The sequence below is a fragment of the Trachurus trachurus genome (assembly GCF_905171665.1).
Source record: "Trachurus trachurus genome assembly, chromosome: 15".
Taxonomy (NCBI): domain Eukaryota; kingdom Metazoa; phylum Chordata; class Actinopteri; order Carangiformes; family Carangidae; genus Trachurus; species Trachurus trachurus.
The window spans coordinates 11517399-11539455 of record NC_139906.1 but is presented as its reverse complement, the minus strand read 5'-3'; the positions used below and the strand labels follow the sequence as shown (position 1 = coordinate 11539455).

General features: G+C 42.0%; 1 protein-coding gene across 2 annotated transcripts; it reads left to right on the top strand.

Moving 5' to 3' along the window:
• The first annotated feature begins 1357 nt into the window (after positions 1 to 1357).
• On the top strand, positions 1358 to 17745 carry rgs17 (regulator of G protein signaling 17). Of its 2 annotated transcripts, none has more exons than XM_083988247.1 (6): positions 1358 to 1525; positions 4917 to 5091; positions 11491 to 11621; positions 16004 to 16078; positions 16170 to 16401; positions 17476 to 17745. In XM_083988247.1, the coding sequence occupies exons 2-6, from the start codon at positions 5089 to 5091 to the stop codon at positions 17662 to 17664; spliced, it is 630 nt and encodes a 209-aa protein (XP_083844373.1). In that variant the 5' UTR covers positions 1358 to 1525; positions 4917 to 5088; the 3' UTR covers positions 17665 to 17745. The 2 variants fall into 2 exon arrangements, with proteins under 2 accessions (XP_083844373.1, XP_083844372.1); XM_083988246.1 differs by having other exon boundaries at positions 4917 to 5307.
• The last annotated feature ends 4312 nt before the right edge of the window (positions 17746 to 22057 follow it).

Genomic DNA, 22057 nt, shown 5'->3' with positions numbered 1-22057 from the left:
GAAATTGTTCTGCTTTATGAAAAGAATTGAAAAGCACCAAACCAAGCACCCTGACGCATCGTGGCCTGTTATTGTTGCTGCGAATGAAATGTGTCATCTAACAGCGAAAAGCCACTAATTGTGACTGCAGCTGTAATAATGTCCTTGCCATTTTCTTTTTCACCCAACGTTAACAAGTAGATTTACACACATTCAGATGACAACAGGTGTGTGTGTGTGCGTGTGTGCATGAGAGAGAGAGAGAGAGAGAGAGAGAGAGAGAGAGAGAGAGAGAGAGAGAGAGAGAGAGCAGAGTTTTGGTGCCCCCCTGTGTTAACAGTGGGAAAATATAGTTTGAACAGGCAAACGCTGCTACTGCTGCTTCATGGTCTTCCTGCGGACTGAGTGAAATTCACAGTGATAAAATGTGATCAGATGAGATTTTAGCTGCAGAGATTAAATATGAACAAGCAGGTGATAGAAAAGTAGCCTACAATAAAGTCTCAGTTTCAACTTGTGCACACAGATCTCTGGTGATATATTGCAGAGATACTGGCGGATGGATGGAAACGAGTACGAGCAGTCATGACACATTCAAGGCATCCTTGGACAAATGGGTCGTAGACCTTCAGCTGCCTGAGTTTCTCATTGAATTCTTCATCACTTTTCCTGCAGCTGTGACTGAACTCAAACAGCCATCTTTATTTCACATTTTCAGCTGACTCAGAAGTGTCCAATGTTATGGACAAAAAAGTTAGAAACCCATAGTAAACAGACATAGGCCTATTTTTCAACAACTTAGCCTAATAGCCTGCAGCAAGGCCTGCAGCCTGCAGTAGGCTGTATATTAAGCTGTATATTAAGAAACAATACAATATGACATGAGATTTGACTCTCAGACTCAGACAAAAGGCTAATATGCTGTAATGATAAAAAAAAAAAAAAAAAAAAAAAAAAGGCTATTTAATAGTTTATAGAAGCATTTTTGTTCCTTATGGGGTTATGAGCACAGGATTTATGTTCTCTAGTGTGAGCAGTGGTCGTGCAAACTTTATTAGGAACTTAAAGTGAGACGATTGTTGATAATATGGATTTTGTGTTGGACATATGATTTTGGACTTAGTCAATGTTGCAGTGGGTATTTTCAGAGCTAGGGTGATGGCGGCGGTGGTTGTTGCTGCTGCTGCTGCACAGGAGGGTTGTAATGTGACCCTATGTCCGTGTGCATTATAGACTGTATATGTGGAGCCTCAGCAGTGCATCTTCTTCTGCCGACTGCAGCCACAGAGCAGCAGCAGCAGCAGCAGCAGCAGCAGCAGCAGCAGCTACAGCTACAGCAGCAGCAGCAGCAGCAGCAGCACCGCGCCTGCGCAGTGCATCCAGGGGCTCGGCGGCGTTCGGTGCTGAAGTGGGGCGGATGGCAGAAAAACAGCGGCGATGGACATAACACCACAGGATTCCCATTTACGATGTCGTTAAATAAGCATCGGGACATCTCGTTTTCACACCTATCACCCTAGGACACTGACAGCCCGACACAAAGGGGGTAAGATGCTGATTATTCTGCGCTAATGGCTCCACACACGGAGCGGGCTAGCTGACGTTAGCACGGCGTTAGCTGCTGCTGCTGCTGCTGCTGCTCAGCTGCTGCCGCCGCCTCCTCTCGCTGCTGCTGCTGCTGCTGCTGCTGCTGAGGGAGAGAGAGCTAGAGAGGAAAAGATAGCGGATCTCGGGCTTGTCGGCTAATGCTAGCAAGAAGAAAGTGGGTGGTGTTTGATTTGTGTGTGTGGGGGGGAAAAATCGGTGCGGACACAAGTCTCCGGGGAGAGGGGAGACGGGGATCTCCTCTCTCTCCGCTGCTCTCCGCGGCGGCTGCTCCGAGCTGCAGCGGCTCGGCTCGGCTCGGCTCGGCTCGGCTCAGATGGTCCGGGCAGCAGCAGCAGCAGAGGCAGCAGCGAGGAGGAGGAGGAGGAGGAGGAACCACCATGTATTAAAAACACCCAGCCCCAGCAGCAGCAGTTAGCCAGCTCAGCTAGTGCACAGAGGGAGAAGGAAAGAGAGAAAGACAGAGAGAGAAAGAGCAGGGTCCGATGAGCACTGCCTACTCCTTATCTGAACTGAAGATATGCACGGGCCTTCGGGCAGATGCTACAGATCCAAGTGCTGCAGCGACACCATAAAACTGTCTTGTCAACTTCCTCACTTCCCGGTTCGTTTTTTTTAAATTTTTTTTTTATTGCCACCGCATTGACTTATTATTGTAAAAACCCCTTTATTCACTTAATGTCGTGCACTGAAACGTAAATCACGTCGTCTCGTTGCACAGAGCTGAGGAGCAGCAGCACCCACCACCAGCACCAGTTTCCAATGGGTGTGTGTGTCTGTGTTGAGTCAGAGGAGCCCAGGTTATGTTGCCACTACATCCTGGCTGACTTCCTGATTCATCCCATTCATCTTTTTCACTCCTTGATTCAGAGCAGCAGCAGCATACCTGAGGTTAATGACTGTTATTATTGGTAAAATAGAGATATTTAACATGATGTACTGTGCAAATGATGAAAAAAAGAAGATAAAAACCTAAATCAAATCATTGTGGCTTTAAATCAACACCAGTTCACCTGTGCACTCTTTTTGTTATATTAAATGGAGGTTGTACTTTCAGGTAGGCGGCTCCCTCCCTCCCTCCCAGCATCTTGGAGAAGTTGCAGACAACACAGCTGATCCTGTTATGTGTGGGTTATAGGCTGTGTGTCTCAGTGTCTTCTGTCTCTTCATGTGATCCCAGACTGAGGTTGTGATCAGGGCTCTGTGGGGGCCACGCCATCTGTTGCAGGACTCCTTGTTCTCTCTCTTATCGCTGAAAATAGTTCTTTATGTCTCTATGGCTGCCTGTGCTGTATGTTTTGGGGGTCGGTCGCTGTCACGCCGCACGGAATGAATTTGGTTTTTCGTGTTATGTTGATGATGATGATGATGATGATGGAAGATGAGGCGAAACGTCTAAAAAAAAAAAAAAAAAAAAAGTGCCTGAAACGTTTTGCCTGGTGCTGTGTGTGGACGTGCTGCAGCGAAAACTCGACAGTCTACAGAGGCCGAGTCATCCAGCACTTAGATGATCCCTGAAGACATAAAGAGTGATTGTTCTCATAGATAAACTGCACGACAGGGTTAACAACATGGCTGCAGATCTTCTTCCTCTGGTGGACTGTTGTGATGTGTTATGGATACTGTTATAATCAGCAGTGACATGATTTAGCGGTTTTATTGTTTACTTGTCAAAAACTGTCCAAACTGATTCAGATTCATCCCATGGCTGCAAATAATGATCAGCTTTCATTATCAATTTTTTGTTGCTGCTGTTGTCTTCTTGATTTATTGATGAGTGGTCTCTGAACTACCAGCCATTAGCCAATAGTGAAAATTATTGTTTGAAACAATAAACTTCCTGTCAATTTCTAAGTCGATTAATCAAATGATTATTTCAGTTCCATTGTGAGGTTGCTGCCCCCCAACACTTTTATAAGTCTTAATCTTCTTTTATAGGAAACTAAACTGTTACTAAAGTTACTGGTTTTCTGTCTTATTCCTCTTGGGAACAGGCCGCTGAAGATCTCACAAGTTCAACACAAAAACCCTCATCTTTGCACACAGCTAGGAAAATGATCATTCTTCTTCAGAGACTTTTAACATACAAGAAACTTTTGTCTGCAAACCAGTTTCAACTGGCATGAGCGTCGGTCGACACTTCCCTCGGCTGAGGAAACGGTTTCGCTGCAGAACAGTATTGAGAAAGCATGTTGTGTCATATGGGGAGGAGGAGGAGGAGGAGGAGGAGGAGGGGTGGGGGGGTGTGGTGGGTTGTTGGTGGCTGCATGTGAAATCCAGTAAATGCCATCTGACTGTGATGGAGTGTTAGTTTGTGTCACCAGTGATCGGCTTTAGTCCTTTTTCACGGCGAGTGTTTCAGCCGAGTGCATCATCGATCATCTGCTGCATCTGCTTCGTTTCCTGATTCACTTCCTGATCTCGGCTGGTGTCGCCGTATTTTGACCACATCCTTTAACTTATCACCGATATATGATCGTCGACATAATTGTCGGTTGATCCCTATCAAGTAGCTGCAGCACAGAAATGTGTTCAAAGTAGTTTAGAAACACATGAAGTATTGATTAACCATCAATTAGTTACTTCTCCTATCTATTTTATGTTTGGTCTTGAATAATGTCCTGTTAGTTTTCCAGAAGCTTGAAAAATAACTTCACCAAAAAATCTAAATGAGGCTCAGTTTTTAATTATAGAAAACAAAGAGCACCAAATCATAATTTTCTGACCAGTGGTGAGCGATTTAAAAGCAGCAGCGTTGCTCAAAATGATCGACAGTTAATTGACTTGATTCATAAACGTAGCAGGAGGGATCTCTCCTCTGTTGCTCACCCTGAGGTTTCTCCGATTTTTCCCTGTTAAAAGGGTTTTCCATGGAGTTTTTCCTCAGTCGATGTGAGGGTCTAAGGGTAGAGGATGTTGTTATGATGCTATGTAAAGCCCTTTGAGACAAACTGTTTGTAAAAACGGGCTATACAAATAAAATTGCCTTGCCTTGCCTCAGCTCTAAAACAGTGTTGTCCATTACCTTGTGCATGCACTAGAGGGCACCGATATGTTCATACTCTAGTTCCAAATTGTCGCATTTAATCCATACGTTCGCCACAGTTCTGCTCACACAAGTGATATATTAGCATTAGCAGAAATATTGAATTGATACATTGGACGTATCGAGCCTCAAAACTGCGATCAGCCTCCAAATCAGGCCCGAGGTACAGATTGTACTCGATAGATGATGACAGAATGTCGGGTACATTTCCGCATTGAAGATAATTCGATAAGCGATTTTTGATAATAAACCCTGGGTTTGGTGTTTCTGTGTGTGTGTTTTTCAGATGCTGTACTTGAACTGCTCCCTTCGCTCTCAAGTCCATAAATGATCCAAGGAAGCCGAGGAGGAAGAAGAAGAAGGACCAAAAGGAGCGAGTGAAATAAGGAAGCAAGGAGAGGAAGTAGTTCCACTTCGCCCTCGGCTCTCGTGTCCCTTTCTGTGCCAGTCGGTCAGGGATGGTGAGACCAGTAACTCCTCTTCTTTGTGGTGAAAGCAGCCTCCTTGCCTTGTGCCGCGTCTCCATCAAGCCAAACAGTCAGTCGGTTAGCCAAACAGACGCTCACACAGTCCGCCAGTCAGTCACTCCGTCAACCAGCCTGCTATCGTCCAGCAACCTATTACCTCATGCCATGACTGCTCTGTCTGACCTGTTTTTAGGAACTCATTAATTCATGGTAAGTTCCTCCCCAGCGCCCCTTTCATCGCCTCTGTTGCTTATTGTTCTCACTTTTATCTTACGTTGATACGTAGATACTTAGATTTTTTTGCCTTAAAATGGACAAACTTGTTGATGTGAGAGGCAATAATAATAATAATGATTATTATTATATTACGTATATATTATCAGGACATATGTTTTAGTTTATTTTAAAAATGGAGGAAATTATCAAGACTAAAAATCGATCTTTTAGCAGTAGAGTTGGCACAATTGTCATGGAGATTTTCTGTGTCTCTATGACAACTTTGTAGCATTTCCATAACAACTACGCAAACTATTTTGATTGAGGACGCAAATGCCATGTAAGTGGACCTTTAAGTTATGTTGTCACTTCCTGGCCTAATAATATTGCACCGTTGCAAAATTTTACATAAAATTCATTATTTTACACATGAATTCAAATATTCCTGTTTGCTAAAATCACCCGCGCTCTTAGCTGAAGTCCATTTACGTCAGTTTCCATTGATCAGACTGGATTAGTCTCCTCACGGCTCAGAAAGATGCTGCATCAGAGCAAAACCCAAACTGTCTGGGAGCTTTGTATCTGCTGAATGTCACAGTGCGTCTACTGTGTTCTCACAGTGGTCCTCTCATTAATAATTTGTACTGCACAACAAACAAAACTCATAAATTCTGATTCTTGAGTTTTATTTATGTAACATTTTCAGTAGTGTGAACCACTTTTAGCAGTACGTTTACTCAAACAAGAGAATCAATGTGCAATAAATAGGCTTTTATCATTATTATTAAGTTGAGAAACACCTTTGAGGCTTTGGTTATTTAATTTCATCAGCCGGATGGTTTAAGGCACAGTGTAAAAAAAAAAAAAAAAAGATTGTAAAAACCTTTGAGGCAAACTTGTGATTTTGGGATTGGGATATGAATAAAATTCAAGTATATTTCTACAATTTCCTGTGTTTGCTGCTGCCTAGAATGGGCGGCCCAAGCCATTTACTCAGATCAAGCTGATATGAAGTAATGCAGATGAGACAAACAAGTTGGTAGAAGTACCGTGTGATGATAGAGTGATAAAAAAAAGAAGAAGTTTGAACTCATAAAAAGAAGAAAGTTAAAACTTTCCAGGTCCTGCAGTATATTTTCTTTTGAGGCAGTGATGCCAAGACACAGACAGGTTTTTTTTTTTTGTGTGTTTTTCTGGTAAAATATGAGTCGGGGAAAGTTTGGGTAGAAAAACTTCCACCAAAAAGCCTGATCCACTCTTTCCCGGGGCTGTTTATTACTCATTGACCAGGAGTCCTGCTTAGTCAGAGCTCTCATTGACATAACCTGTTGCTGTGCATGAATGACTATAATGTCTACAAGTGGGAGTTATGAATGACTGTTCCACCCAGCTTTCTAATGTGAAAGACCACAGTTTGTGATTTGCAGCAGTTGTTGCCAAATTGTTTTTTTTTTTTTTTTCTGCCCAGTAGTTGGGAAACTTTGTATTTAATTAGCTCGGTTAAAGCGAAACAAGCTTCTTTCTGTGCCACGAAAAGTCGAATTATATTCCAATAAACTAGTTCTTCCTCTCCAACCAGTTTGATTAAGACTGACAGGAAGCTGTGTTCAGCTTCACACTCACTCACTGATAACTGCGGTTTATTGTAACCAGTTGGAGCCTTTTTTTCCTATTCAAATTAGTATTTCGTTGTGGCTAGTGTAAAAAAAGAAGTTTATATCCGCCATTAAACGGAGCAACTTAACATTTAATTCAACATTATGCAGGAAAAAAAAACATTTAAAAATCCTAAGAAAATTACACCCTCATTATCCAAGTCAATATAAACCAAATAATTACTAAATACATGATGATTGGGCAGGTCCCAAACTTCGATTGGGTAATTAATTGTGCAGCTGCTCTTCATATGATTTACATCTCATCTCTGGGTCAATAAACCTGTCGTGAAGGAAGGTGAAGGCCTCATAGTAGAGCTGGTTGATCGAATGAGTGCACCGAGTTGTTTTTGGCTGATTTGATGTTCTGTATTTTGGCCGTTTACATTTTACTTCCTTGAGCAATTAAATTGATGTCTTTCTCCTGAAAGAATGAGGAGACCGTGAGAGGAAATCATCATCAGGACGTATTGAAACCTCAGCTTAAATGACATATCTCGTCGCTCTCCCTTTTTTTTTTTTTTTTTTTTTTTTTACCCCTCTCATCTCATTGTATTTGTATTTCCACTCCGTATTTGCATGTCCTGTCAAAGCGCGCTCCTTCTCCGGGTTTAGAACAAAGCTGTAGCCTCGCCGTCGTTTGCATCAAGCCGGCCTGTTTTTCCACGGACGCCGCCTGTGCCGCTGAATAACCGATGGCCACTCCACTGGTCAGGTGACAAGATTTGCATATCAGGCAGGTCCTCTCGGCCTTACCTGCTGCGTATCGTCATCGGCGTGAATTGCATGTCTGTTTGCAGAGTAGAGGGGAGGAGAGAGAAGACGGAGAAGGCTCCTCTGTTGGTACCGGAGCTCGGTTATATTCATTTATTTGGATTTTTTGAAGCGTTTTTAATGTGGAATTTAATTTGAACCATGACGTTAGAGGTAAGAGTTCTGTTTTCATTGATTAAACAAGACTGACTGTAGCTGATTAGTCCATTTCTCACTCTGTATCTTTAGGCAAAGTGAAGTTGGAGTGCTACAAATTGTCAAGTGGAGTTTGTGTGTTCTTTGTTTGGAGACAGCGGAAGTAAAAGTAGTTCTGACATCGCATCCACCTATCTCTTCGAGTTTAAGCTTACTACACAGCTGGATACGGATTTTCCCAAACCATCAGCTGGAGGAAGAGGAAAAGTAGCTCTACTACACTCTTGAGTATTCAGATAAGTTGTCAGAGAGGAGTATTTTGTAAATTAGTGATAGAAGAGCACTTTATTTGCACAATAATAGCTCTCTGTGTGATGTTAAAGTGGCTCCCCGCATCCTTCCTACCTGCCAGTCTGAGGCTACTGGTGCGTTGACCTTCAGAGTCTCGGTAAAGGCCGAGGAAAACCCCAGGCAATGTCCGCATACAGAGTTAGCTGTCTGGGTTAAACCAGAGTTAGTTGCTTGGGTACAGTAAACTCGACTTGGTCTGAATAACTGACTCAATTTGTTGAAATTTTACAAGGGTCCAAGTTGAAAGTGAGATTGTATACAGTAAAACAATAACAAATAGTTCTGTGCGTGTTAATTTTAGCTGTGAAATAACACCCAAACTGACAAGACAATTTCTAGGTAAAAAATAGTCCCATTAAAAATGGTGACAGTGAGATTTAGAGCTGCAGCAGTTGGCCGATGAATTGAAAAGCTAATTAAAGCAGAAGTAAGCGATCCGGTGGTTTTGGCTAACTTCCTGTTAGCAGATGGAGTTAGCAGTCCCCGCCCTCGTCCCTATGTCACCACATTCACGCGCATCCCTTGGCTGCACACACAGAGAGGACTGCCCCTTTATGCCGTTCTCTCTCCTCATTGGATAAAGGTTGTAGGATACAAGGAAAGTTTTCTCCTGGGCTCAGAGCAGAGCAGAGTGACTGACAGACCCGTGTTTCAGACCAAACACTCTATAGAAGTGATTGCTGTCGGAAGATACAACTATTTAAGACTTAGATAAACACAAACATTCCGCTTACTTCTGCTTTAATTACACTTTGATAATGGAATTTAATAATTTCATTACTTTTGGTTGTTCAATTCAAAATCTGAGATAAAGAAACTTGAGACACATTACAGTGGTTGTTTTTCCACCGTGTACTAACATTTGTCGTCGAACTGATTCATGAAACAATCGAGACTATAAACTGCAGATGAATTAGTTGCAGCAACTGAGACGATGTTTCAAAGTTAGTCGAGTCTCTGTTTGGTTGCATTAGTTGCACATACAAAGTTTCATTCACTTCCATGATGTGCCACTAAACTACAGCAAATAGGGGCGTTTCCACTGCAGGAACTCCATTTTATTAATTGGTTCGTTGCAAGCAGGGTGTGAAGAGGATTTCAAGCAATACAGTAAAAATGCCCCAGAAAAACGTCTCCTCCCCTATCTTTTATTGTTTAGTTGTCAAAATCTTTACAGTTTACAGCAAAATGGAGTAAGATAAGTAAGTTTTATTCGCAGGTGCTCTGTCTTCACACTCGTATACGTCATACCTGTAACCTGAGCTACACCGCTAGACATAACATAAAAACAACAGCAGACTTCCGTGTCCACGCAGCATCAGTCGGCATATTTGGTCTACCGCAACTTCTCGTGTTTAGTCGAATTATAATGTTTGAAGTTTGTTTACAGTGCGCAGGATTTCCACTTCCTCTTTTTGATGTATTTGTGTGGCAGTGTTACAGCGCCACCACAGGCCTGGCATATGTACGACAGCATATTGAGTCGTTGGTTAACAGAGGTGGGTAGAGTAGCCCAAAAATGTTACTCTAGAATGATATTACTCAAGTAAAAGTAAAAAGTAGCCATCTAAATATTAACTTGAGAAAGAGTAAGAAAGTACTTGGTGAAAAAACTACTCAAGTACTGAGTAACTGCTGAGTAAAGTCTTTTTTATGCGTTTAATACTCAGCGCATGAATGTAATCAAATACACAAACATATAATAGCGATGAGCAAATTCAGATATTGCCAAAGAACAACACTTAACAACTAAGACAATAAATTAAATCTTTACAAAGTCACATAAATGAAGGCAGTAATAGTACCACTTCTTCTTCACAAATATACTAAAGTAAAAGTAAAAAGTATGCTGCATTAAAACTACTCTAACAAGTACAGTTTATCCAAAAAGTTACTCAAGTAAATGTAAATGTATTGCCTTACTACCCACCTCTGATGGTTATTATGCACACTTGAGTATTTGCTTATTTATTGCCAGTCATATCATCATCATCGCAATATTGAACAGTGTCATCGCACAATGCACATTTTTCTGATACCCTGCAGGCCTAGAGTCATTTGAGAAGACTCAACAATCCACTGTTAACCAGGTTTAGGAGGACATCTATAGAAATCTATGTTGACTGGTTCGTCCACCACTTGAATTTGAGTTGTGAAATGTTTCATTGGATGAATCAAGTCGAGATGAATTGTAGTAGCGTTGGTGATGATTTATGAACTTTTCATGAAACACCATCAACATGTCAAATTTTTTACCGCGACCTGCAAATGAATCCGATCAGCTTTCGGTGTACGTTGTGTTGTGTTGAATTGGTGAATGTTAGCATGCAGCGCTAAGCCAAGGCTGTGAGCTCGGTAACCACGATAGCTGTCAAAACATCAGCGTTGTCATTATGTAGAGTAAACATGCGGTTTGCTTGCAGCGTCACGGCCAAGCTAGCTGCGATTGCTACCAGCGCATACTGTACATTTGAAATGCGTGTCTCCGTCTTTAAAGAGCAGACTTCACAAGGCCACATCAAAGCTTTGGCAGAAAATAGTGCAGCGGTTTCTGCTAATGCTTTGATGTGAGATGCATGTATCTGCGATGGAATGACGCACCATCCGCCAACAGCAGCACATTCATGTGACCACAGGGTCACTGTGTAAAAGAGGCACTACATTATTTAACTTTTTGTGGTGTAATCACTGATTAAATCTCGTCTCCTGTCTGTGCAGAGGATGTTGCACATTTCTGAGGCCGGACAGGATGAAGGTAGAAAGAACCAGCTGTGCGTGTGTGTGTGTGTGTGTGTGTATTAATTTGTGTATTAATTGCACATGATCTCAGTCCGTGAACGTGATGTGCAGACCTTGTTTTCCCCGTCTCCGTCTGTGCCCATTGTAATGTATGTGCAGTGGCCATCAAAGCCGAGACTGGGCTTAAAGCCAGAAACCCTCGTACCGTACAAGGAAGGGAATCCTCTCTGTCCTGCTTGAGTGCTCTCTCTCACTTCATCTCTCTTACACACACACACACACACACACACACACACACACACACACACACACACACACACACACACACACACAGTCTCTCTTTTTTTTTTTTTACCTCCTCTAATAAGATATATCGCTGGTGAGCCAAAAGTAAAACACCGGGACCAAATGTGTAACAGCTCTCTCAGCTGTATTATTACTCATTAGAAGTGTATTTAACTGCGTTTATTTTCCCTGTGTGTGTGTGTGTGTGTGTGTGTGTGTGTGTGTGTCCACTGTGAAGCCCCGGAGTGTGAGTGGAGTGGAGATGAGAAAAAGGCAGGCGGCACACATCGAGGCCCCACCCCAGGCCCCTGGACAGCCCCGACCCAACACCTGCTGCCTCTGCTGGTGTGGCTGCTGCAAGTGTCTCTGGTAAGAACTCACTATAGCCCACTGTACTGTACTATATTGTACTGTACTGTGCTATATTGTACTGTACTGTGCTATATGGTACTGCACTATACTATATTAAACTGTAATGCAATGTACTGTAATGTGCTATACTGTTCTATACTACACTATACTAAAACACTATACTAAAATAAATACTAATAATCTTACTGTACTATACTATGCCAATATTGGTATACTCTACTGTACTATATCATGCTATATTAGTAGTAATACGATTCTATACTAGTAATATAATATTATACTGTACTGTACTTTACTATATCATACTGTACTATACAGCACTTTACTTATACCAATACTACACTGCATAGTACTGTATAGTACAATACTAAAGTTTAGTACTGTATAATATACTACACCTGGCAGTACTGTGTTATACCATACTATTCTAAATTGATATTAATACTATACTGTATTATACTATAGTATAGTGTGATGTAATGTACTCTTCTAAACATCCTATGCTATGCTATGCTACAAAACTATACCTATACGTATGCTATGCCATCCTATGCTATGCTATGCTATGCTACAAAACTATACCTATACGTATGCTATGCTATGCCATGCTATGCTATGCTATGCTATGCTATGCTATGCTATGCTATGCCATGCTATGCTATGCTATGCTATGCTATGCTATGCTATGCTATGCTATACATAGGCCGTGGATCTTAGCACTCACTTTACAGCTGGATATTTTTAAAATGGTGTTAATTGTGGCACCAAACAAGAGAAAATCTCCCTGTACCTGAAACAACAAGCAGCTGGCCCTGCCCTTAATCCTGTTGCTTAATCTGTGATATTAGACTGATGCAGCCGAACTCCCTAGAGATTCAACCCACACTTCACACTGATCCAGCCTGGCAGCCATTAAACCGTTCTGCAAACCAACTCATATTTTAACAGACTTGGACAATTATGAAGGCTGGTCTTAAGTCAACTCATTTTGATTTACACAGACCAAAATCACAAATATGCCTCAAAGGGCTTCCACAGTTCAGATGAGGAAGTCTGGGAGTTCCCTGAACAAAGAAACACAGCACACACTGTGCTGGACCTTGTCGTTTGTTTTAAGTTCTAATTATGCTTACAATAATAATACCACTTTATGCAGCGGTCGAAACATACAGTCTCCGGAATATGAATTAATTTTTGGTGTAAATTGATGACTTATCTTTGGATTTAGGACCAGCATGAGTTCAAGGAAAGCTGATCTTCTTATGAAGATGAGATGGGTAGGATGCTACATACACAGTAAAGGCCAGAGCTTTGAAACCATTAAAGATTAAATCCTGTTAGTAAGGCATGATGGTCATCCAGACTGGAGCCAGTTGTTATTTAAAGGGTTCATGCTGTGGGGGAAAAAAAAAAAAACATAATGCAAGGCGGGTTTTTCCCTGCTATATGTCACATTGCTGTATTCAGATTATTACAGCTCAGTGTGTGATTAGTTAGACGATAACGTACTCTTCATCATTGTAGTTTGAGCCAAGTGGATCAGGAGTAATAATAAGTTCAGGTCCAGCTTCCCCAGAGTATCTGCTGATTTTCTCAGTCCTGTGATGTGAAGAATAATTGATAATACAAATTCAGTTTAACCCTTACCTCTTTATTACATTCTCAAATCAAAGAGCACACAGCCCAACACCATAAAATGTGTCGGTATCCTAATTCTTGGAGCTTGCACTATCAGAAACTTGCACACAGACTTAAGTGCCACCACATTGCCCCTGAGCAAGGCACCAAAACCGGTAACTGCTGTGCAGCTCCTACAGTTGCCTCACTGTGGCTGCACTCTTGCCCGGAGAGAGGAGTGAATGAATCATTGTTTGCAGGCAGTGAATGGTGAATGTGCTGCTTCTTTCACGCCACTTCATCTGAAGTGGTGGCAGCTTGTGGACCGGGCCCGTAGTGAGTGCCCTGTGCCGCCGCCGCCGTGCGTTTTGCGATCAAATGCCGGTGTCGGCCTGGAAAATTGTCTTCAGTAACTCTATAAGTTTATTTATTTAAGTGTTGAAGGCTCTGTGTGTGTGTGTGTGTGTGTGTGTGAGGAGGGGGGTATAATGAGCCTTTTCAGCGCAAGTTTATGTTGCACAGCCGAGACCTTTGTGCAAGTTAAATGTAAATCACTGAATGCGCAGTCAAATGGCAGATATCTGTGGGAGTGTGTGAATCACAGGAGCCGCTGAGGTGAAGTTTCAGAGACTGAGGGTAAATGTGTACGAAAAGTGTTACACCCCCACCCACCCCCTCCAACCCCCTCCAACCCCCTCCTCACCCGCCCTCACACAAGGCCCTTATCTGGTTGGGGTGCCTTCTATTTCCATCCACACATCACATGCAAAACAGCTGTGAAGAACAGCCTGTATATTTAGCTGTATTGTGAGGGCGCCCGGGGGCTGTGGCTAGCTTAGCCCATTACTGCCGCACAATGGGGACTTTGACAAGAGACAGCAAGAGGAAGGAAAGATCCTCCATGGTGGGACAAAAATAGACAGCTCAGTGTGTGTTGCATTGTGGACTCAGCAAGTGTGACTGAGCTGCGATAGACAGAGAGGCTACCATGTGTGTTTCGAGTGTTTACAGAACGGCTTTCACTGAAGCCATATTTTTGTTTTATCAACTTTGAATATGTGACAACGATTACTGGAGATTATTTTCGTCGGTCGAAGCTCGCCGCACTGATGCTTCTCAGTGCGATTAGCTGAACGAGAGCGGAGCTGCTGCTGCTGCTATAGCTGTCGCTTTTATTATGTTCTTGATCTGTTGATCATTAAAGAAGAAAGTGATCATAAACATCACTGAGCTCAACCCAGCGAAAGGCTGCACATATCCGGTAATTGAAGAGCCTGAAAAAAAGACCAGTGATTTTTGATTAGATAGATGGCCACAGCTTTTAGAGAAGAAATGCATGGCTGTGAATGTGCAACAAAATAATGTACATTTCTTTTAATACCACAATTTCCTTGGTACATGATTAACACACGTTCTGTTATATTGGTCATTGTTTGACTCAGTTTGCTGGAAATAAATCAACTGAATCACAGTTGCAAGCTAAACTGTCTCTGCTAACAGTTAGCGTTCAGGGTTGTCATTGGTTTTGGTTAAAGGGATATTTCAACATTTTGGCAAGTTTGTCCAATAGGGTTAAGGTTTGTTTCCTTGAAGTGTCGGTGCATGCGAGCTGCACGGTATTTCCATGTTTCCCTCATTCAACTAAATACACAATCCAAAAACTCCAAAACATGCTCGTGGACAAGTTGTGACCTGCACATTCACCATGCTATGAGATGATAACGTATAATTACGTAACATTATGACACATGAAGCAAATACTCAGAACTACTTGGTTTTGAAATCACTTCACCAGCAGCCGTGTCTGAAACGTAGTTTCGGTTACGCATTTACCTCGAAAACAACTCTGTCTGGTAACGTTCTGTTATTATCTCATAGCGTGGTGAATGTGCAGGTCACAACTTGTCCACGAGAGCGTTTTGGAGTTTTTGGATTGTACTGTATATTTTATGAGTTTGATGAGGGAAACCAAGAAATCCCATGACCCTCTGTAGCGTTAGCTATAGCTTGCACCGACAATTAAAGGTAACGAACCTACTCCTAAAACTATAGAGATTATGGCAATGGGCCAATTTGCCAAAATGTTGAAATATCCATTTAATGTATATAATAAAGGACATTTAAAGCTGAATATTTGTCCATTATTAAACACTTAAAAATATCTTTTCAAGGAAAATTTTAGATGATAAAAATGTGCGATTAATTTGCGACTTTAACTGTGACACTCGTGATTAATTGTGATTAGGTATTTAATCAATTGACAGCTCAAACACAAAAGGTTTGCTACTCTAATTTTTGGGGAATTTCTTTGATCTCATGTATTACAACTTTCCTGTTCGCATCCTGAGCCTATATTTATAGTGTATATCCCTCTGTCTATACATTTCTACTATGTGCAGCTGCACAGTGCAAATTTAGCTTAAGGCTTAAAGTCTTACTGGAAATACGATACAGGACTCCAGCTAGTGATTATTATTGATTAATCTGTGTATTATTCTCTTTTTAATGGATTTATTGCATTATCCATAAAATGTTAATGAAGGAGGGGCTATTATTATTTCACACTGGCTCTGGACATTCCTAGTCGGAGGAGAAATTAAGTTATTTTCTGAGATGTTAACAACGAATGGGAAGAAGGAAGAGATGTATTGAGGAAAATGACCTCTTGCAGGATTAAACCTAAAGTCGATGTAGAAATACTACAATATTTTTTAAAAAGCTTAAACACATCAAATTTAGCATTTATTTTATCTCCAATCCAGGAACGAAGACAGGCTGGAGAGGAGTGAACGCCAGACCTGCACCAAGATGGACAGTATTGAAGCTGCAGAAGAACAGTAAGTCCAGTCTTGGATACATGTGTCGGTGTGATTGCGTGTACGACGTGCATCTTTGTTTATTCTGTTTTGTCTGCATGTCCAACTGCAGACACCCCAGTCTAGATGAGGTGCTGTCTTGGGCGCGGAGCTTTGAGATGATGCTGCGCTCTCTGGAGGGCCGGGAGGTCTTCCGCGAGTTCCTGCGCTCAGAGTACAGCGAGGACAACCTGCTTTTCTGGCTGGCATGCGACGAGCTGAAGAAGGAGACGAACCCCGGCGTGGTGGATGAAAAGGCCCGGATCATATACGAAGACTACGTGTCCATACTATCACCCAAAGAGGTATCAAATGCACTTGTGTCAGTTCATCAGAAGTGAGTCAGCGGACAAAAATTAAAGCTCACAGAAGTATTTAGAATCAGTTTCCTCCTTAAAGGGATAGTTCAACATTTTGGCATTGCCATAATCGCTATAGTCATAGTAGTAGGTTCGTTACGTTTATTTGTCGGTGTAAGCTATTTTTAGAGCTGTGAGCTGCTCAGAGCTACGCTACGGAGGATAATGGAATTTCTTGGTTTCCCTCATCAAACTCATCAAATACACAATCAAACAACTCCAAAACGCTCTGGTGGACAAGTTGTGACCTGCACATTCACCACGCTATGAGATAATAACAGAACGTTACCAGACAGAGTTGTTTTAGAGGTAAATTCATGCAAAACCGCTGATGCACTGTCCCTGATGTTACCTTCAGAGACAGTTTTTCAGCAAGCAGACTGTATATCGAATACGGCTCCATTTCATAACATTCCGTTATTATCTCATAGCGTGGTGAATGTGCAGGTCACAACTCGTCCACGAGAGCGTTTTGGAGTTTTTGGATTGTGTATTTGATGAGTTTGATGAGGGAAACCAAGAAATCCCATGAGCCTCCGTAGCGTAGCTCTGAGCAGCTTGCCGCTCTGCTCCGCCGTTCTAAAAATAGCTTACACCGACAATTAAAGGTAACGAACCTACTGCTATGACTATAGCGATCATGGCAATGGGCCAATTTGCCAAAATGTTTAACTATCCCTTTAAACACCACAGAACACACTGAAATCAAGACAAATCAATAGGCATACTTATATTAGCAGCTATATTAGCGTTAGGGACAGTCAGTCAGTCACTTTGGGTTGAAATACATTAATGGTCTTGAGCCTGGCTTTTGAAGTTTTGTGTAAAATGTTGTAGATATTGGTATCCTCACCAGGATGAATTATAATCACTGTCCCACTCCCATTGTTTTTCCATTCAGAGCTGCCATCAGGTCAGATTTTGCCTGTGTGAGGTCATAATAAAGCCACTGGCAATACGCTGATTTTATTTTATCATCATCATCATCAGTTGAGTTGGATTTGTTTTCTTTACCTTCAGGTGAGTCTGGACTCGCGGGTCAGAGAAGGAATCAACCAGACCCTGGCCGAGCCCAGCAACCTGATGTACGAGGAGGCCCAGCTCCAGATCTACACCCTGATGCACCGCGACTCCTTCCCCCGTTTCCTCAACTCCTCCGTTTACAGAGACCTCCTGGCCAACAGGAGGCGCACCTGCCTCGACACCTAGACCCGTCCGCCCACTCCCCCGTTGCCATCGTACACCAACGAGACTACTACTTAAACTTCAAATACTACTATGGTGCCAGAAGTCGGGTTTGGAAAAAATCTCTTTTTTGATTGAAAAGACTGAATGACATCCGAGATAGCTGGTTGTTTTTTTATTTATATTTTTTAAGCAATTTATAACTCCACTGGAGCCAGGTCGGCCTTTGCTGGTTGGTTAATTGGTCCATTTAAGACCATTAATGCTGGCCAGTGATTGTTTTGCTAGCAATTTGTGCTGTTTGTTGCGGTTGACTGGCCAACCCGCATGTCAGCTGTTGGTTGAGGCGGCCAATCAGATGGCCAGCTGTTGGTTACCTGTGGACAAGGACTCCTCAGGCAGTGGGGACAGAAAGAGAGAGAGAAAGAGAGAGACAAAAAGGACAAGCCAACTGTTCCTGTACTGTAATATTTAGACCTCATGCTTTCTACCCTTACCCCAATGTTCTCTCTCTCTCTTTACTCATTCTCTTTCATATTATTTTGTTGTTCTAATTCTGTCCCATTCCTCAGATGTGTTTTTAATTCTGTTTTTAATTTCTTTACTGTGCAAACATGACACCTAGTTGTTGGTGGGGAGTTGGGGGGCCGTTCGTGCCCCCGTTTAACCAGTAGAAGCACTGGCTCTGCATGTAACTCTCTCTCTCTACAGTAGCTTGACGATGTAAGCCGCGGACTGCAACCGTTTTTTGAATATTGAGATGTATTATGACGGAGGGACCTGTCTCTCTGTCCGGCTGTCTATGTTCAGTGAAGGGAAAAAGTACACTTCTGCCAATTTTAAGCTTACTGCAGTTTTTTTATTGAGGAGATTTGATGGCTTCTGCAGCAAAGGCAGCAGCACCTACCCGTCCATCCATCCATCCGTCCATCCATCCATCCATCCATCCATCCATCCATCCATCCATCCATCCATCCATCCATCCATCCATCCATCCATCCACTTGTCCATCCATGTGTCCATCCGTCCGTCCAAGCACTTTCCTTTAGGATTCTTTAACCGGGAGAAGTAAGGGCTAGAATTGTGGTTGGGCAGCTACATGTATTATTATTATTACTCATGAACTTTAGACAAAAAATCTCTCCACTGAGAAAAATCACAATGCCTTTACATGTAAGAAAAGGCAGCACAAGCGCTGCTGGAGTTTTTCTGGAAAGCAAAGCAACCACAGTTTGTCCAACGATCCCTACCTCCCATCTTTGTTTCCCCCTTCCCTCCTTCCTCTGTTTCCTCCCTCCTTCCTCCTCCTCCTCCTTCCTCCTCCTCCCTCCAACTCAGACCATCACAGCCTGACAAGCACAGGTGCCCAATGTGGGGGTAAAAAAAAAAAAAACACACACACACACACGCATACACCGCTGGAGAAAAAAACGAAAAGAAAAACAACCCACATTGACTCCAAATAGTCATCTACATTTTGAAAATCTTAAGCAGAAAAAGAGGGTTAACTTTGCAGTGGTGCACCATGCGATAGAGTATTATGGAGAGCTGGTTCTGCTCGGAGAACACACACAGATCCTGCAGGCACTGATGTAACTGAAAGGGTTACTGAGCCCTGGCCTTTGTCTGTAAGGCTTTCGCTGTAGAAGCTGCAGTATATGACAGTCCCCTGGAGTCGGACGTCCGGTATCTCGCTGCAGATACGTGAACCAGGTGCCAAACTTGATGTCAAAGATGCTGTGAAGAGATAATTAGATGTGACTTGTCGCCAGGCTGGTGCATGCCTTGTTTCTCCAGCAGATGAAGTCGGGAGAGTGTTAGGGTAGTCCATCATTTAACAGCTGCCCTCTTAACAGACACAGATTTTTTCCCCCCTTTTTTTTAACCAGAGCTAGTGAAAAGGGTTGGTGTAACAATGCTAACATGCTAGCCTAGGTCTCAGCATGCTGAAGGCAAGCAGTTAGCATGCTTGTGCTAGCCATGCTAACCCTCCATCCCACTGCCAGCCCCTCGCGCACTCTGGTCTGTTTTTTCTAATCTGACTTTGACAGCATGCAATGATAATGGTTATGTGTGTGTATGGTTCAGTTACACACTTAACAAACAAAAAAAAGATTTTGAAAAAAAAAAACCCTTAAACTTTAAGGGGGTCTTGCCAAATGTCCCATTAACATTTTTAGTATATAAAAAGGACATTCTGTTTTTAATGATGTGAACATTTGAACATGAATTTGTTCCTGGCCTGTGGACGTGCAGTAGAAAGTGCATGAGTGCAGTATATGCTATTTTTTTAAATCAGCCGGGCCTCCAAGTTGTATTCATCATGTCTCATGGTGGATAGCTGAAGTCTTGGTTTGGTGGTTAGTGCAGTCTTAAAAGTGTCAATGAAAACAGTGCCACTCCTCACTGATAAATGTAGGCATCCATGTTGCCACCTCCTTTAACTACCTGAAGTTCACGTGCCAAGTTTGGTCTAGATTCAGTTTAAGAGTAGACAATGCAGGATTTCTAGAAGACTATTGAAGTGCAATTGGATGTAGTTAGTGATAATAGATTGGAGTCTATTTGAAGCTGTGTCCCACAATGTCAGGTTGGTTTTGAATTGTCAGAAGAGCCACCTGCTTCTAGTTCACACTCGCAAAGTTTGTACTGGAGGAAATGTATCTTTAAAAGACAAAAGCATTTTCTAAAGCATGGAGTGCATTGGATTTGGAGATTTTTTTTGAGTTTTCCTCCAGATTTATTTTCACTTGCGGTGACTAGACGAACCAGCCAGTTCAAAACCAAGCTGACATGTTTCTACAAGCATTTTCTGTCGTGACGTATTCGTTAAAAACCAGTGAAATTGACACTGTAAAGTCAAGAAGGCAAGTCTGAACCAATATTCACCCAACAGTTTTGCAATGTTCCTTATTGAAAATAATCCTATATTTAATCTTTGGCAATACAGTACTCACATGCAGACTACATTAATATCCATAAGGGCTTGATTGATATTGCTTAGCTGCTTTAACGAAGAGCTGTGCATGCATGCGCCCAGTCGATCAGAAGCAGAGGAGTCCAGAGTTAATAACTAATTCTGATACTAAAGGATCAATTTTCACTCTCATTCCTTGGAGCGAGTTTTATCATCCACAGGAAACATGAACATTTTAGACGTTTGTATTTAGACGACTCTGTAACTTTTCTCAGTCAGTAGAAGAATGCCTGTCACTCATGAAGCTCTCTCGCAGACAAATCCCTCCTCTGCACAGTACAGCTATGTTTCCTTGTCGCTGAGTCTATACAGTAATTACACGAGAATGTTTCACCAAGAACCAGATAATGAAATTATGGTGCAATTAAACCAAGTTTACATTTATAAAAAAAAAAAAAAAAAATTGTGAGATGTGTGTACCTTATTAAATACTCGTAACAGCGGGGAGCCGAGTTTTCCCCAGTGCGAGCAGCAGAGAAGCCAGCAGGTTTAAGGCTGGCGCCGGTCTCTGCCCAGTGCTAACAGACAGTCGTGAGTTAAAAACTGGGAGTGTTTTACAGGGAGGACAGGCACAGCAGAAGCCCAGGTTTCCTGCTTAACGTCCTTTCCTCTTAATTTATTGTGACTTTTACACAGTGGGAAAAGTACACGGTTGTTTATTTTTAATAACTGCATTTCACATGTGGATTTTACAAGCCAAGCAATGATGATGATGATGATGTGAAGTGATGTAGTGTCATCGCAGAGTTTCGATTTTCTTTCTTTTCTTGTTTTTTTTGGGGGGGGTCTTTAAATTTCCATGGGTTCCAAGTGAGTGGGTTTTCAAAAAATGTGGCTGTGGTTTTTGTTGACTTATGAATAACAAAAAAAAACAACAGAAGAGGTTGAGAGCTGAAGTGTCCTGATGGGTCGGAGGAGGTTGGAGAAGTTTTGGCCTTACTGACACGTTTAATTTTTTTTTTTCCTTTGTAAAAAAAAAAACAACAAAAAAAATCAACAACAACAACAACAAACGTCTCTGTAGGCTTTTCACTACCTCTCATGTTGGTTAATTTATTTCACATCTAGTTGTCAATGTACAAGTTGTTTTTAGATCTACTTGAAGCCTAACACTGTAAACAAAAATGTGCACAGAAAAATGACTATGTATATGACCAGAGGGGTTAAAGAAAGCTTGGCCTAGTCAACATTATTATTATTTTTTGTTTGTATGTATGTTTGTTTTTAATTGTGTTGAGCTGAACTAGATTTTGCATCTCTATAAAGAATTCAGGAATCCACTGTCTAAGGGCTAATCCCATTTTTGCCTATGCAAATCTGTTACTGTGGGTGAGATGGGAAAGGGCGAGCTACCGCACCTTTCACCTGTTTTAGATGGACCATGGTTTACATTGCCCTTTGCTGATATTCTTCAATCTTATTCAGCAAAAATGTACGCTT

Bases quoted from the DNA above. Each gene is read 5' to 3' on its own strand.
- rgs17 (XM_083988247.1), top strand. The intron at 16,079-16,169 runs GTAAGTCCAGTC...GTCCAACTGCAG, and splicing joins ATTGAAGCTGCAGAAGAACA to ACACCCCAGTCTAGATGAGG. The intron at 16,402-17,475 runs GTATCAAATGCA...CTTTACCTTCAG, and splicing joins CCATACTATCACCCAAAGAG to GTGAGTCTGGACTCGCGGGT.